This window comes from Microtus ochrogaster, chromosome 15, assembly GCF_000317375.1.
Source record: "Microtus ochrogaster isolate Prairie Vole_2 chromosome 15, MicOch1.0, whole genome shotgun sequence".
NCBI classification, from domain to species: domain Eukaryota; kingdom Metazoa; phylum Chordata; class Mammalia; order Rodentia; family Cricetidae; genus Microtus; species Microtus ochrogaster.
The window spans coordinates 28,970,945-28,987,924 of NC_022017.1; the positions used below are offsets into that span (position 1 = coordinate 28,970,945).

The 16,980-nt window shown below is 45.6% G+C and overlaps 2 protein-coding genes across 2 annotated transcripts in view; one reads left to right on the forward strand and one right to left on the reverse strand.

Annotated features, from left to right (window-relative positions):
- Positions 1 to 5,871, reverse strand: part of Aco2 (aconitase 2) — a 39,147-nt gene extending 33,276 nt beyond the window's left edge. The window contains exon 1 of the mRNA XM_005354480.2: positions 5,774 to 5,871. Within this exon, the coding sequence (XP_005354537.1) occupies positions 5,774 to 5,809 (36 nt within the window). The 5' untranslated portion in view covers positions 5,810 to 5,871. The remainder of the gene's footprint in view (positions 1 to 5,773) is intronic.
- Positions 5,872 to 6,231: 360 nt separating this feature from the next.
- On the forward strand, positions 6,232 to 13,148 carry Phf5a (PHD finger protein 5A). The gene is made up of 4 exons (XM_005354481.1): positions 6,232 to 6,621; positions 7,210 to 7,233; positions 7,758 to 7,924; positions 12,571 to 13,148. The coding sequence occupies exons 1-4, from the start codon at positions 6,570 to 6,572 to the stop codon at positions 12,658 to 12,660; spliced, it is 333 nt and encodes a 110-aa protein (XP_005354538.1). The 5' UTR covers positions 6,232 to 6,569; the 3' UTR covers positions 12,661 to 13,148.
- Positions 13,149 to 16,980: the final 3,832 nt, after the last annotated feature.

The window sequence follows — 16,980 nt, forward strand, 5'->3', positions numbered from 1 at the left end:
AAAAAAAACTGCCAATGGGGACAGGGAAGAAGAGGTGGGGAACTCCTGGGCCACCATACTTTGTTAAGAGGAAATATAAAAGATGGCTTCAAACACACAGATGGGGTCAGACTCCTGGCTATTCCTGACCATGGCCTCCACAGTTTCAAGGCTCACTGCTCTCAGCAACTAGCTACCTGCTCAGCCCTTCCTGGCAGGAAAGCCTCAGGGGGAGCTCCTTCTAGGTGGGCAAACCAGGAATGACTGTTAGTCAACACTTTGTGGAGTAGAAGCATCTTCCCACACCTCCACTGTAGCTTCTAACAACATTTTCCCACCCCCGGTGATAGGCAATGCTTGGCATCTCTCCTAAGAATTCAAAGCTACACAATTCCCTCTTGCCAGCAGGCAACCAGCTAGCTCGGTTGCTATGCAACCAGCAGGAACAAAAGTGGTGCAGCCCTTTCCAAAGACATGGAAAAGTACGGTGAGGAGTCATGCCTCCCCGAATCCCTCTAAATGTCTACCAAAGACAGCAGGGGTCTTTTAAGAAACAGGCCGATTTATTCACTCATCCATCTAATTCTCTTTTGCTGCTGCATTCAGCAGCAGAGACTGGGCATGTAGTGTGCTGCATACAAATCCCGAGCCCTGCTCTGGCCTGCAGATTAGGCAGTAGTTCTACAGCAACACACTGAGGAGGGGCACCCTGCAAAGCTCCTCAGGCAGCCTATGCGCTCAGCCAAGAATAAAGTTGCCCTGTGAGACCCATATCTCCACCTCACTAGTATCTGGGGCAGGAGGCAATCGCAGCACCTAGAGACATACAATGAAACCAGTTGGGGGGGGGGCAACTGAACTGTGTACCCCATATCCAGAGACCTGGTTTTTACTCCCTACCCCCAGAGGAGGGCTTCAGGGTAAAAGGTTAGCTAAGTGGTCAAAAGACCAAGTTCTATAGTCCAACATGTGACTCTGTAGTGTACTACCTATGACCTCAAATGACTTAACCTTTGTGGGCCTCAATTTCATCATTACAAAAACAGGCTGGGAATGTTGACATTTTAGGGTTGCTGTGAAGGACAAATTGGTAAACCCTGGTAAAAGAAAATCTAGGACGGATCTCTGAGTTCAAGGCCAGCCTTGTCTAAAGAGCTAGTTCCAGGACAGTCAGGCTACACAAAGATACCTTGTCTCGAAAAACAACAACAAAAAAAAAGAAGGCCTAGGTCTGTGACAGGCGGAAGGACCTCAACTCAGTATGTGACAGCTGCTATCTCCCTGCTCCCCAGGCCTGAAGTGGTGGCTCCATCAATACCAGCCTTGGGTAGACTAAACATTCAAGGGGCTGAGTCTGTTTTGAGGCCGTAGCACCTCCACCCACCATTTGCTTCAGCCCTGTATTTACAGTATTTAAATTACGGTTCCCTCATAGCATGGCTGACAACCATATGTAACTATAGTCCCAGGGGATCAAATGCCCTTTCTAACTCCTTGGCACCAGGCACTCACCTGGTGTACATACATACCTACAGGGAAACATTAACACAAATAATAAAATAAATAAGCTGGGCCTCGGTGGAGGTGGCATCGTTTGCTGAGGAGGGGTGGTAGCACATGCCTTTAATCCCAGAACTCTAATTCCAGCACTCAGGAGGCAGAGGCAGGCCTTTAACTCTTCACCAACTTTTTCAATTTAAACCAACAACTGACCCCAGGAAGGCTTCACAGTGAACATACCACCAGAAAAACCTCTTTAAAATTCAAAGGAAGAGGTGTTTTATCTTGCTTTTTAAAAATGAAATTTTTTTTTTTTTTTTGGTTTTTCGAGACAGGGTTTCTCTGTAGCTTTGGAGCCTGTCCTGGAACTCCCTTTGTAGACCAGGCTGGCCTCGAACTCACAGAGATCTGCCTGCCTCTGCCTCCCGAGTGCTGGGATTACAGGCATGCGCCACCACCGCCCGGCCAAAAATGAAATTTTGTAAGAGACTTCTACCACAGATGTCAGACTTCTTTGTAGTTAACTACCATTACAGAACTACATGCAACAAGTTGCATGATTTTACCAAGGTCATACAGAACCCAAATTCCAGTATATTACTGCAAAGTCAAATATCTGAGAAATACATCTGAAGCACCATCCTTTTATTTATCACCTACAGTCAAATGGACAAAAATAAACATTACAAGAGTAAGCGTGGCTTTAAAAAAGTCTTGGCCTCTATTTTCTTCCTTTTTTAAAATATCTTTATTTTACGTACTTTGCTGTTATGCCTGCGTGTATGTCTGTATGGAAGGGGTCAGATCTCGGAGTTACAGACAGTTGTAAGCTGCCACGTGAGTGCTGGGATTTGAACCCAGGTCTTCTGAAGAGCAGTCAGTGCTGTCAACTGCTGAGTCATCTTTCTTCTTTCTGTTTCTTTCTACATGTAGCAAGTACTACAAAAACGATAGAATGTGTGGAATTCAGCACTGGTCCTTGGTAAGGAAGCCAGTGGTGTTCTGATGCAAGGCTCAGTCTCACTGCCAAAGGGAAGCAGCACACTGCCACTTGCTGCCCTCAGGTTTTGGAATCAGAAATGTGCACATCCAATCACATCAGACCTACCAAAAAGTAGTGATAACAGTGTTTTTTGGGTTTTTTTTTTTTTTTTGGTTTTTCGAGACAGGGTTTCTCTGTGGTTTTGGAGCCTGTCCTGGAACTAGCTCTTGTAGACCAGGCTGGTCTCGAACTCACAGAGATCCGCCTGCCTCTGCCTCCCAAGTGCTGGGATTAAAGGCGTGTGCCACCACCACCCGGCTCAGTGTACTTATTTTAATAAGTATATAGAACTCTCAATGATGTCAGCTAGGGTTTTGAACACTTTGCAACTGTTACTTGATTAAAATTGATATATTATGGTATCTAAAAGAACAGGTACAGAGAGAGATGGAATAACTTACTGAATATCACAGTTACTTAATAAGCCAGGATATAAACCCAGATATTTTGATGCATGAATTCATACTATTAGCCTTTATGCTGTATTTTCTTTCTGTTTCTTCACCTGAAACACTACAGCTCATAGGTCTGTCTGCCTTACCCCAGGGCCATAAAAGGTAAATAAGTGCTAGTGTTAGTGGCAGGAGTGATACAAACATCTCGTAACCATCCTTCGTACTTGGTTCAGCCAAAAGAAGAGGAATAAATATTCAGGCTGAGAAAGATCTCCAAAGACACATTACAATAAAGTAAACATTCCACAAGAACAGGAACTGGAATCTACCAAGATGACTCAGTGGTTAAGATTACCGGCTGCTCTTCCAGAGGACCCAGGTTTGACTTCCCACACCCACAGGTGGTTCATGACCATCTCTAACCCCAGTTCCAAGAGATATGATTCTTTCCTCTGCTTTCTGTGAATAAGGCATGTATGCCCATGGTGCATATACACACATGCAGGCAAAACACCCACACACACAACATAAAATAGTAAAACTTTAAATACACTGGGAGGGGACTAGAGAGATGGCTCAGAGGTTAAGAGCACTGGCTGCTCTTCCAGGGGTCCTGAGTTCAATTCCCAGCAACCACATCTTGGCTCACAACCATCTGTAGTGAGATCTGGTGCCTTCTTCTAGTGTGCAGGCATAACACTGTACACATAATAAGTAAATCCTTAAAAAAATACATACATACATACATACTTACATACGTACACTGGGAAAAAGACAAAAACTCTGGGGTTATCTTCTTACCAATTTTTCTTTTGGCCATGATGGCATGTGTCTATATTCCAAGCACTCAGGAGACTAAGGCAGGAAAATTGAAAGTTTAAGGCCAGCACAAGGAACACAGGTAAGAATCAGTCTTAAATGCAAGACCAAAATGAGAAAGAAGAAAAGAAAAAGTCAGTGATGTTTATGAAGTACTCAGTGCATGCTAGAGATTGACTGGACACAGCTACCAAGGTATTAACCATCACTTCTCAAATGCATCAAGCATAAAAATGGTCAACGAAAGATGTTCTGAGTACAGAATCTCGGGGCATCATTTGAGACTGCCTTGCTGTCTGGGTGTGGCAGCATATTGAACAGGACATAATACTCCTCATTCACCTTAGTTGAATGAACATCTAAGGGACTGTGATTGTAATCCTGACTCCAGCAGTCATTTGGTCTCTCAAGGGCTTAGATTCACCACATGTAAAGGAGGTTGAACGACATCACTGTAAACACATTCATTCTAATTCCCCGTAATTAAGTGCTCAATAAATATGTCTAATGAAGCCCATTCCCAACTGATAGACAAAGGACATAGGAAGTTACATTTGCAAGGTCATGGGATCAGAGCAGGGCATGAACTATAGCCCAGATCTCTTTCTCCACTATTCTAACACACACACTTTCCATGGTCCAAATGGGACATTATAGCTTTGTTCCATACCCAAAAGTCATTTATCCTACTAAACAATCTTTTCTGGACTCCACTAAATCATAGGACAACAAGATCAGGACAAAACACCCCATACTATCTAAAGAAACAAAGGAACGGAAGAGATAATTCAGCTGCAAATCCCTCACCTTGGCCAAAATTCCAAAGATTTGTTCAGATAAAGAAGAGTTTTATTTTACAGTTTGATTTTTAAGTAATGTGATAAAAGAATAACTTAAAATGATAATGCTTCCTGAGAGTACAGTACATAACTTTTTAAAATTAATTCTATGTTAAAAGTTGTGCCACTTGGTCCAAAGCAGATACACAAAAGATTAACCAAAAATGTCTACAAGGTATTTCATTGCTTTATTTTTATTGATGAAATACACACTTTTACAGCAAACTTCATATACCTTCTTAGGGTTGTCAAGTTAGGAGTGAAAAGCCATCTGGCAGTCATAGTCAACTTTCTAGAAGTGTCCTAACAGAAGAGTCAAGGTCAAACTGCTGAGTCTTCTCATCTTTCCGCCTAGTATCTGAAAAGCAACTAACTGTGAATTTGAAATACTTGACTTTGTACTCTTGACAAACAGAAACGACCACACCCTCCCTGGTCCAGACAGTTCTGTGGCATTAGGCTGCCGTGAAGGAGGTGAACGGAGGGCCTGCAGGTCACGCTCAGGCTACGGCACTTTAGTGACACCGTGAATGCCAGAACTTTCATCCACTTTTCTGCACTTTTACCACCTATCGAGTTGGGGGGAAAAATCACCTGACATCTATGTCGCCAGGTAAATATATAAACCAAGTAATATTAGTCTTGACGTGTGGTACCCAAATGAGAGAGCACTGTTTTCATGATTATTTACTACAACGGGGCCCAGAATGCGCTCTCCTTCTTGCATCTGTGACCCCGAGTGTCCTCAAAAGGTAGTACTGGGTGTTAACTCCAGGCCAGGCAACCACAGGTACGCACGACTGGCAAGTCTCTGCTGGTGATGGGAAGTAAGGGCTTCCAGAACCCGGCTTGGAGGAACCCAAACCACCGCGCCCCCCCGTCACCTTGTCCTCACCTTGAGGAACAGAAAACCATCCTAGGGGAGCAGGCACCTCGGCCCTCAGAAACTAAGGGGTGCCCTCACCCTTTACCAGGCTGCGGCTGCTTAGACTCTAGGATCCGGCCGCGCGGGGACGGGGACTGGGAAGTGACTGGGCCAGGGACGCCTTGACCTAGGACGACGCAGGAGAGGACAAGGGCGCTGCCGCAGGGAGAGGTACAGCCCCAGGTCGAGCCCGCCTCGCCTGGCCTCGCCTACCGCCGCGGGCAGAGCAGCAGGCTCCCCGCCCCCGTGAACCCACACATCTGAGCTCGCTCACCTGCAGCCGGGTCACCAGTAGGCTGTAAGGCGCCATTTTGTGCACTGACAAAGATGAGGTCGCGTGAAAGTGACGTGCCACACGGCGTATTTAAAGGCCTTGGGAGGGGCGTGGCCTCCTGAGGGGCGCGTCACGCCGACGCGCGGATCTGCCTCCCGAAGCCAGGGTCCAGGGAGCGCAGTGGGCGGGTCTTCCAGGACGGGCAGAGCTGGGAACTGCCAGCTTGGCTTTGCGCGCGGTCCGGTCACCTTTGCACTTGGGACTGGGAGCTGGAGGAGAAGCAGGGGTTCAAGGTCATCCTTCACTCCTGAGACTCATCGAAGATACCCCAAACCCGCATTCTTTGCGGAAGCATGCATGAGGCCTTGGCCTCATCCCCGAGCACAAAAAGTATTATGTAGAAAAAAGTTGTTGCTTTGATTTGTTTTTCGAGACAGCCCTGACTGCCCTGGAACTCGCTCTGTACACCAGACTGGACTCGAGCTCACAGCCGCCTGCCCCTGCCCCCCGAGTGCTGGAATTAAAGGCCATGCGCCACCACCGCCACCCGGCCATGTGTAGAAATTTTATCCAAGAACAAATATAAGTCTTTGATGCACCTGCTACGTTTGGCAAGGTGAGATCCCGCCCGAGGAAAGTCTCGCGAGATCTAGCGGGATTTGGTGTAATGGTGGGTTAACGCTGATGGACATCTTAACCACCAATCATGGAGAAGTGGGAGTAGGAACGGTTAGGTGTAGGTTAAAGGTCGAGCGGAAATTCGCTAAGCTTCCGGCCGCCGGCTGGGGAAAGAGTTATGGCTAAACATCATCCAGACTTGATTTTCTGCCGTAAGCAGGCTGGTGTCGGTGAGTTGGTTTCCTGCTCCCTTCTGTTTGAGTGGGATGGTATACGAAACTGGAGGCTGGGAGGATTCACCTCCTCTTCCGGGCTTTGGTTTGGGGGCTCCACGTTTCGCGCCTTACGGTCTGTGTAAGCGCGCTCCGGTTTGTAGTATCTGATGAGAGGGCGGGAGTGTGCATGTGGGTCTAAAACTGGCGGGAGCATCAGGGCCGTCCCGGATTGCTTTGGACTTGGAAGGATTCAGGACAGCTTTCGGGACAAGGCTTTGGTGCCAAGCAAAATTTAGGAGCATAGGCCGGGCGTGGTAGGTCAAGAAAGTAATTCCATCATCTGGCAGTCTGAAGGCGGGAAGATTGATGTGAGTTCGAGGCAGGCTGGCCTGAACAACATAAGTAGTTCCAGGTTACACAACGGAAATTTACCTTAGAAGGGGGCGGAGGGCGGGGGAGAGGGAGAAAAAGGAGAATAAGACCGCTATCATGCATATGCCCCATCGTCCATCCTCAGCTTGAGGAACAACGTCGTTGATAAATAACAATTCATAAATAGCAATTTTAATTTTAACTCTAATTTTACCATCTTTGATCTTGCAGCTATCGGAAGATTGTGTGAAAAATGTAAGCAGAACATGCCCGCCCACCCTTTGCTTTCCTTCTTTGCTCTTTGAAGATCCAACAAGTCATTAATTCCAGAGGAACAGCAAAGAAACATTGAATAGCTATGCCAAGCTACCGCGAACACTGAATGTCTGACTGCCACCAAAGGCTTCCCCATGACCCTCCCAATTTAGCTTGCACGTTTTTAATACTTCATATTTAGGTTTTGAAAAAAGATGTCTACTTTTGGACAGTAAAAACCGTCAGAGTAATGTCAACCTTCCCAGGCCAGTGTTTGTGCAAGATGCATGTATTCAGTTGACGATCACTACATAGACTTAGAGCTCCAAATTCTTTCCTTATATGAATTAGCATTTGTTTATGCTGAAGGAAAGTAAGGTCGGTACAGGATAAGATTTATGCTGTCAAGATAGAGGTCTAAAGTCACTGTCAAAAGGAGACTAGTTATTTCCCCCTTAGAACTTAGGAAAGCTCTGTAGGAAGTAATAGCTTGTGCATATAACTCCAGTCTCCTTTCTTTGCAGGCGATGGCAAGTGTGTGATTTGTGATTCCTACGTGCGACCCTGCACCCTGGTTCGCATATGTGACGAGTGTAACTATGGGTCTTACCAGGGCCGGTGTGTGATCTGTGGAGGTCCCGGAGTCTCGGATGCCTACTACTGTAAAGAGTGCACCATCCAGGAGAAGGATGTGAGTGTGGACTGAGCTTCCCACCTGGCCTTTCTTCCTTTTACTTTGGACCATTTTGCCATCCATGGCCATCTCTTTTGGTCTATGGAGATTGCAATATTCAGCTAGTCGTGTAGGTAATTTCTTCAAGCCTCTGCGCCAAACTGGGTGTGGTCTAATAAAGAGCAGTTTTTTGTGTATCAAGGACAGTGCAAGAGAAGCGAGTTAGTATTAGTTTCAGCAGTCTGGAGACCCTTTTCTCTGTTCCTTTGGTGTCTCCCTTGCATGGGCGAATGGGCATGTGTAGAGATCAAAGGACAACCTGTGACGTCAGTTCTCCCTGTAAAGTCTGGTCCCGCGGTTGAACTCAAATTGTTGTGCTTGGCAAGTGCGTTTACCTGCTGTCTTAGGTGTTTATTGCTGTGGGGAAACACCATGACCAAGAGCAGACTGAGGAGGAAAGGGCTCATTTCTCTTGCCTCTCCAGCTAGCAGTCCATCATTGATGGAATTCAAAGCAAGAACCTGCAGACAGGAACTGAAGCAAAAGCCGTGGGGGATCACTGCTCGCTGGCTTGCTCTCTTATGGATTGCTGGGCCTGCTTTCTTAGAGCATCCGGATTACCAGCCCACGAGTAGCGCTGCCCACATAGCCTGGGCTCTCTCATATCAGTCATCAATCGAGAAAATGCACCACTGGTCAATCGAGTTGGTTTTCTCAGTTGCGGTGTCCTCTTTCCAAAAGATGCTTGTTTCTGTCAGGTTGACATAAGATTAGCCAGCATCCCCACTGCGCCATTTGTCAGCTCATTATTATTCTTTATTTATTTTTGTTTTTCCAAGATAGGATTTCTCTGTGTAGCGCTGACTATCCTGGAACTCAACTGTAGACCAGGCTGGCCTGGGACTCAGAGATCCTCCTGCCTCTGTCTCCCAAGTGCTGGGATTAAAGGCTTGTGCCGTCGCCACCCAGCTTGTTATTCTTTTTTCTTTTTTTTTTCCCCATACATTGCCTACAGACTGGCTTGTTATTCTTGCCCACATATAGCATCCTATGTTTATGAGTAACCAGAAGCACATAGGTAATGTTTAGTAACACTCAGTAGTTCTGTCTCCCTCTTTTTCATGCTAGACATAGGATTAAGTGTGTGTCCCTAGCTAGCCTGTAACTGAAGATTCTGTTTCCTGACTGCAGAGGTTACAGATTTGTACCCGCACACCCGATCAGTAGTTCTCTTTGCCAGCAGTGGGGGCAGATATCACTGAGGTGGTCTTGCTCCGTGTCCTAGGCTGGTCTGGTACTCATTACATAGTTCAGATGGCCTCAAACTCACAGCAGTCCTTCTGCCTCCGCCTCCTAGGTGCTAGGATTACATGCCCAGCTCAGTTCTCTTGAATCTACTGTGATAAAGGGCAGTTTGGGTGACAAATTGAATTAGGGATAGTTCTAGTTGATACCAGCTTAAAGTAAAAACATTGGTGTTGTATAATGGATTGATTGCTGGTCTTCCTTAGATTTTTGTTTCTTGAAGGTGTGTAGTATGGGAAGGAAATGTGTAGTAGCCGTCAGTTCTCTGAGCAAGACTCAGGGACTTATAGATCAGGCTACAGGCATGCTTAACCTTATTCTTAGTATAGTAGTAGGTATTAGCAATGAGACATTGTTTCTATTGTGAGAAAAGTGAAAGGAGGTAGGATACAGTCTCACTGAACTATTAGAGGGTGCTAGAGTATCTATAATAAGGCAAAATGTGTGTCACTCTTTGTAGTGGCATGAGCAAAGTGTAGGTGGTTTGTGGATGTAATCTCTTCCTTATTCCTCACACCACGCATGCAAGTAGAGGTTATCCTTGTCTCTCTATTCTGTCCCAAGCTGTCTGACTAAGCCTTGTGTCCACATGACACCATGTTGTGCTTTTCTACGTCCTTTTTGGTGTATGCTCATGAAGAGAACCAGCCAAGCCGCCTCAGCACTCCACATTTGGGTGCTACCCACCACCAGTACTGGAAGCCAGATAGGATCTTGGGGGCGGAGTGGGGGGTTCTACATGGTACGGAAAATGATCTGTGCTAGCTGAGCTTTCAGTTTTGAAAGACTTCATGAAGTACATAATTCACAAACGTAAGAGGATAACTATGGAGTAGCAGGTAGACATCAAATCAGGTCTTACCACATGCAGGAGAAGTTGATTGGGGAAGCCACATGTAGGCATTTAGCTCAAGTTCCCAATTGAGAGCTTTCTCTCCGTGCTCCCCGCATGCATGCTAACATCACAGGATGAGTGACTCCTGTGGTATAGTCTGCTCCCCGTTCTCACGGCTGCAGGGCTTACTCTGGTTCGCTTGACTTTCTTTGTTATGTCAGTTTGTCTGTGTGGCCATGTGGTGTTAAGAAGACAGCTTGCCTGAGTTGCATTTCCCCTCTGGTGAGTGCTTTTGCCCACTGAGCCATCTTTGAAGTCCAAAGCTACAGTAATAACTTTATCTGCCTGCTGTTTTTCCCTGTCTTTGTTAGAGAACAGAAGGGCGGCCTGGCCCAAGATGGAGGTTTAGAGCAGCTGAAAAGAACTATTTACTCTGTTGAATCCACTGTTGTTTGGGGAAAGGAGAAAGTTGATGGTGAAGTGTTAAATCATCTTTTCACTCGATGGTTTGAACACTGTCCTGCCCTAAACTCTATCGTCTTCTGTCTTCTGCAGCTTTTCCTTTTCTCGGGTCTCGGTAACAGTGCCTGGTCTGTAATACAAGAATGATACTCTGGTTCTGGTACTGCGCCTGTGAAGTAGTCCTGGGAGACACCCCCACCCTCCGGACATTTGAGTCTTAGGAATTGAGAAGTACTTAATGTAAGGGAAAGAGGAGGCACACACAGTTCTTAAGCTAAAGGGTCCATGTAGAGACAACAGTTTGTTGGACTTCAGTTGCAGCTAGAGTCTGTATCTGACTTCATCTTGGAACTAGAGAATGCTTACTAAACGGTAATCACCATCTCACTTGTCTGCGTGCGCCCTGTGATCTGATACCTGTGGATCTCTGTCCCTCATTCTGCCCCCAAGAATTATTTTAGACGTCACTTCACCTACTTCGCATTATACAGGAGCATTCTGCGGACACTTGAGCTCGAGCTCACATCACCCAGCACTAGTTTCCAAGGAACACAAAGCAGTTCCATGACATGATCCAGCCTCTCGTCCTAACAGACAGATGACCATGTAGATGCAGTGCCTGGGCTTTTTCCTGGGCAGAAATCTTCCTGTCTTCCTGCAGCTTCTATAATTTATGAAGTAGCTAATTAGGTCAGTAAGCTGAGCATCCTCATTGCTAATTTTTCAAAACCTCAAAAATAACCAAGAACCAGGAGCATGGTGGTGCATGCTTTTAATCCTAGTACTTGGGAGGCAGAGGCACGTAGATCTCTGAGTTTGAGGCCAGCATGGTCTATAAAGAGTTCCAGGTTGGCCAGGGCTACACAAAGACACCTTGTCTTGAAAAACCAAAAATCAAAATAAAACAGTCTGGGAAACCCTGTCGTACAAAACAGAAACTCTTCCAGGACGCACCAATATCTTCCTACCTGGTACTAGAGGACTAATTTGTACGTTCTCATGATGTGATAGCAAACAAATCCCTTGGCCCCTATCCCAACCAGAGACTAAGGAAAATAGTGAACAGTTGTGGAGTTAAAATGTATTCTCATTTATATACTATTTTGCACATCCCAGATTCTCTTAGTAGTAGCCGCTTCACTGAGACATCTCCTCAGCAGTCGCATTTTTCTGACGTGGAGTTAATGTTGACTAGGAGTGGACTTTAAGTTGCTAGTCATTATTCTGTTGGAGATGGAAGGCAGTGTGAATGTCCTGACGGAATGCTTGATCCAACCACCTCACTGTCATCTCTGAGAAATGACAAGCCGAGAAACATTTTTTTTACTTTGTTGTCTTGCTGTTTCTATCATTCTCACCTACTTGGTTTTATTTAGGAGAACTGGAAGGGTGAGTAGACAGTTGGCCCTAAAGCTATAGAATGGTCTTCTAGAGGCCGACAAGTGCCCTGAGACCCGTGTCCTAGCTGTGCTCGCTCACAGCGGGCATGCATATGTACACACATACTAAATCAATGGAAAAATTTTCTTTAATTTTTGTTTTCAAGACAGGGTTTTTCTGTGGCTTTGGAGCCTGTCCTGGAACTAGCTCTTGTAGACCAGACTGGCCTCGAACTCACAGAGATCCATCTGCCTGCCTCTGCCCCCCAGTGCCGGGATTAAAGGCGTGCACCACCACCACCTGGCCTTTATTTTAAATTTAATAGTGGTCTTTAAACTCATAAAAGCTAGGGGAGAGACAGTACTGACTGATCTGGGGGAAGCTCCCCTAGTTAAGTAAATAGGTTTGTCTGTCGCGTTTATGGGTGAAAACACATTGATTATGTGGTTCTTTTTTGGTTTTGGAGACAGGGTTTCTCTGTGTAACAGCCCTGGGTATCCTGGAGCTCACTTTGTAGACCACACTGACCTCAAACTTGCAGAAATCCACCTGCCTCTGCATGAGGACTGAGAGATCTTGGGGCTGAGGTGTAGACTGATACTTTTCCTATTCCTGGGCTAAATTTAACCTTAAATCTCTTGAGTCAGTTTCAAGGACTTAACAACTCTGTTCTGATTTTCAGAGAGACGGTTGCCCCAAGATTGTCAATTTGGGGAGCTCTAAGACAGACCTGTTCTATGAACGCAAAAAATACGGCTTCAAGAAGAGGTGATGGGTGGGCGGCTCGTTCCTCCCCCATCAAGCTGCTGCGGCTACCAGAAAAGACGCCTACTACCACCAGCAGAAGGGACCAGAGCCAGTGTGTCGCCAGAACAGCCTGCTAGAGCTAATGTCCTGCCGCCTCCCACCCCCCATCCCCCCTCCCGTCTTTCCCTCACGGTGCTGGTGGGATGGAAGAGGGCTCTTCACAGAGCACTCTAGCAGACTGTTAGTTTGTAGTTTGTTTTGTTCTAGTTGAAGAAGCGAGGCTCTGCTCTCTATACTGATTCTCTCCACACGAGTCTTCCATCTGCACCCTTGACAATGAAGCCACCACAGGCGAAAGCATGGCCTTGCAGCAGCTGTGCTGGTGGTGTGGCCGGGATCCATCACAGCAGTGCTGTGATGTGACACTTCCCAGGTGGCGCTGGTTCATGGTATTTTCCTCTTAGAAATTGGAACGTCTGTTGTTCTAATAAAGGTGGTGTGTATTTTCTGGTATTTGGTTGCTTCCCCACTAACTCTTGAGTCTACTTCCTAGTCACTATAATAGAGGCTGTGGGTTGATGAAGTGCCTTGTCCTCTTCCTGCCACTGGAAACAGCTTGGGGGATTCTCTCAAGACTGACTGTCTTAAAAGACAAAACAGAAACATCTGTTCCAAGCCATAGGGCACACAGGAAGGATCCTTGAGCCATCTTGGAAAGTACCTCCCAAAAGCAGACAAGGTCTTTACCACAGGGATAAAGCTAATCCTGCAGGCTTCCAGGTGCTGTCTTCCTATGTCACCTGTCCCTTTTGCCCTCTTTTGTGTTGTGGCCACTGGGCTCTTCCTCAGTACCTGAACTTGTGCTTTTGCCTCTGTCTCAGTGTACCTTATTTGTTAACCTGTTGCTCTCCCTCTAGTGTTCCTGCTTCACTAACTCCTCCCGCCCATCACTCAGACCTGTGCCAGATACATCCTCGTGTATCTCCCAGCCTGCCATCTAATTTCCCCTTGTACTCCCACGTAGCATTTTCCCTGTTCCTGAAGCATTTGGTGATTATTAACTGTCACCTTGTAGGCTATGTTCTTCCCAGTTGAAGGCATGTTCAGCATTGATAATAATAAGTAACCTTGAAGGCAAACAAAGGTAGGGTGTGCTAGACGTGTTTGTGCTGGGAAACTGGAAAGGTAGTCGGTCTGAAACCTAGGGTTGTGTTCACGGAACCTGGAGCAGTTCTACAGTACCAGAAGAAACAGAAAACGATCATTTTCAGATTAGGAGTTGTAATTGATATTTTTGTTGTTGCTGTTTGCCCGTTTCAGAGGCAGGCTCTTGCTCTACCTCTAGCTGGGCTGTGTTCCCCAGGCCTTGGAAATTCTGCCCCATCTCCCCAATTACTGAGATTAGGCTGACGCTCCCAGTTTGTAACTTTTTTTTGTTTGTGTTTTAAGACACCTTTTCTTTGTAGCTTTGGGTTCTGTCTTGGAACTAGCTTTGTAGACTAGGCTGGCCTCAAATTTACGGAGGTCCACCTGCCTCTGCCCCCCGAGTGCTGGGATAAAGACATGCGCCACCACTACCAGACCAAACTTCTTTCTTTTTTTTATTTTATTTCTTTATTATGTATGCAGTCTTCTGTCTGCATGTATGCCTACAGGCCAGAAGAGGGCACCAGATCTCATTACAGATGGCTGTAAGCCACCATGTGGTTGCTGGGAATTGAACTCAGGACCTTTGGAAGAGCAGTGTTCTTAAGTGCTGAGCCATTTCTTCAGCCCCCAAACTTATTCTTTAGTAACTTTAAAAATATTTACTTTAGATAGTAACAAATGGTGTATGTGAGAGAGTGGGTGTTGCCTTTGCTTATTTTTTCTGTCTGGTGACATTGGGGATCAAACTAAGGGCCTGTGTGTGTGTGCTCTTACCACTGTGGCATATCCTCGGCCTTTATCGACGATGTGGTTTAGAGCTTTAGTTTGAAGGAAATGTGCCCTAAGCCACACTATTCTGCCTCAGTGGAACGCCACTAACAGATCATTTGGGAAGCTTACATTCATGTTCAGAACTACCTCAGAGGGCATGCTCCCTTCACGATGAAGTTCAACTCAGCAACTGAATCTATTTCTCTGTCAGCTAATATTCTAATCCTAATCCCAGTGTTGCTATGTTTTCTTTCTGGTTGATCAGAGACAAGAGTAGAATGAATTAAGGATGCCTTCAGTGTGTTCAGTTAGTGGTAGAGTGCTCTTTGGCATAAGGTTCCTGGGTTCAACCCCAGGCCAGCAAGTGACTAGCAACCTGAGTGACCGGCAACTGGATAATGTGAAATCGCTTGAAACTTTCTTTTTTTTTTTTTAAATAGTCATTGGTGTCTTGCCTGCATGTCTGTCTGTGTGAGGTTGTCAGATCGTGGAGTAACGACAGTTCTTGGCTGCCATGTGGGTGCTGATAATTGAACCTGGGGCCTCTAGAAGAGCAGTCAGTGCTCTTAACCACTGAGCCATCTCTCCAGCTCCCCTTCTTTTGGGGGGGCGTCTATCTTGGGTATTAGAGTAATTTCTTTTGGACCAACTGATGGTAACATACCTTGAATCCCAGCACTTGGGATGTAGAAGCAGGCAGATCTATCTCTGTGAGTTCTAGGCCAGCCTGGTCCAAAGAGGTAGTTTCAGGACAGCCAAGGATACACAGAGAAACCCTGCCTCAAAAAGAAAAAAAAAAGGAGTACTTAATCTTGTAGAAAAATCTGAGTTCATTTCCTAGCATTACAGTCAGGCTGCTCCCAACCTCCCAGAACTCCGGTTCCAGGGTAACTCACTCCTTTCTCTGGTCTCCATGGGCACCTGCTGGCTGCTCGTTCAGATTAGGGGTCATTTCCTAGCACCTACATAGTGGATCATGACCGTCTGTAAATCCAGTTCCCAGGGGATCTGATGTGTTCTTCTAGCCCCGATGGGCAGTGCTTCCGCACCACACACCTGGACATAAGTTCATACAAAACACAATACACACATAAAAATAAGTAAATTAAAAAGACAACAGGAGTCCAGGGCAGGTGACGTGGCTTCAGTAAATTAAGCTCTGATCACCACCTGTGGACCATGACAAGTGACCACAAATGTGCATACACAAATATTTGTAATAAAAATGTGTACAAATTTACTGCTATGTATGTATATGCAGACGTGGAGGAAGACATGTATCAACTTAAAGCTACAGTACAATGTGTTAATGTATATCAGAAATACACCCACCAGATGTTGGACTTGACCTTCCAATTAGCGACTTTTTCAATGTATTTTTTTTACTTTTTAAAGAATTTCACGGGCTGGAGAGATGGCTCAGTGTTTAAGAGCATTGCCTGCTCTTCCAAAGGTCATGAGTTCAATTCCCAGCAACCACATGATGGCTCACAACCATCTGTAATGAGGTTTGGTGCCCTCTTCTGGCCTGCAGACACACACACAGAATACATAATAAATATTTTTAAAAAATTAAGAATTTCACACATGTATAGACTATATTTTGATCGTATTGCAGCCTTTTAGGGGACCTGGGTCTTGCCATGAACCCTAGAGGTTCTGGAATTCACTATGAGACCAGGCTGATCTACATCTTGCAGCAATCCCACCTTTACCTTGTGAGTGCTGGGATGATGACAGGAATGGGATGTTACCACCACACCCACCCCACTGAGCCATTTGTATAGTAAAATTCCCAGGGAACCAAATGGAACTGGCTAAATTTCAGACAGGCTAAGTGCTACTGTTTTGGCCTGCAGCTTTTTAATAGTGTCATGCTAGATGTAAATATGAAAGATTATTTGCCTTGGAGTAATTTTTATGTGTCTTCCCCCCAAAAAAAAACTTAAAAAAAAACCCTCAAATTATTTCCATCTTTTCCTGGATCCTTGATTCCTTATGAATGCTATCCGCAAGTGGCCACCACACCACCAAAGCTAAAACTGTTTGTTTCTTTGAAGACCACCTTTTGATATTTTTACAAAACCGTGGTTTTCACTCTTTTTTACCAGAATTGATGTATAGTCACCCTTTTTTTGTTGTTGGGTTTTTTTTTTTTTTTTTTTTTTTTTTTTGGTTTTTCGAGACAGGGTTTCTCTGTGGTTTTGGAGCCTGTCCTGGAACTAGCTCTTGTAGACCAGGCTGGTCTCGAACTCACAGAGATCTGCCTGCCTCTGCCTCCCAAGTGCTGGGTAGTCACCCTTTCTTAAAACTCCAGTTTTTGTCATGGCTGTCCTCACTTCTACCCAGCAGCAGTAGATGTTAAGAATCAGAGAAACTCTTCTTGGATGACTTTAAAGAAACAATAAAAAAAAAATCACCTGTG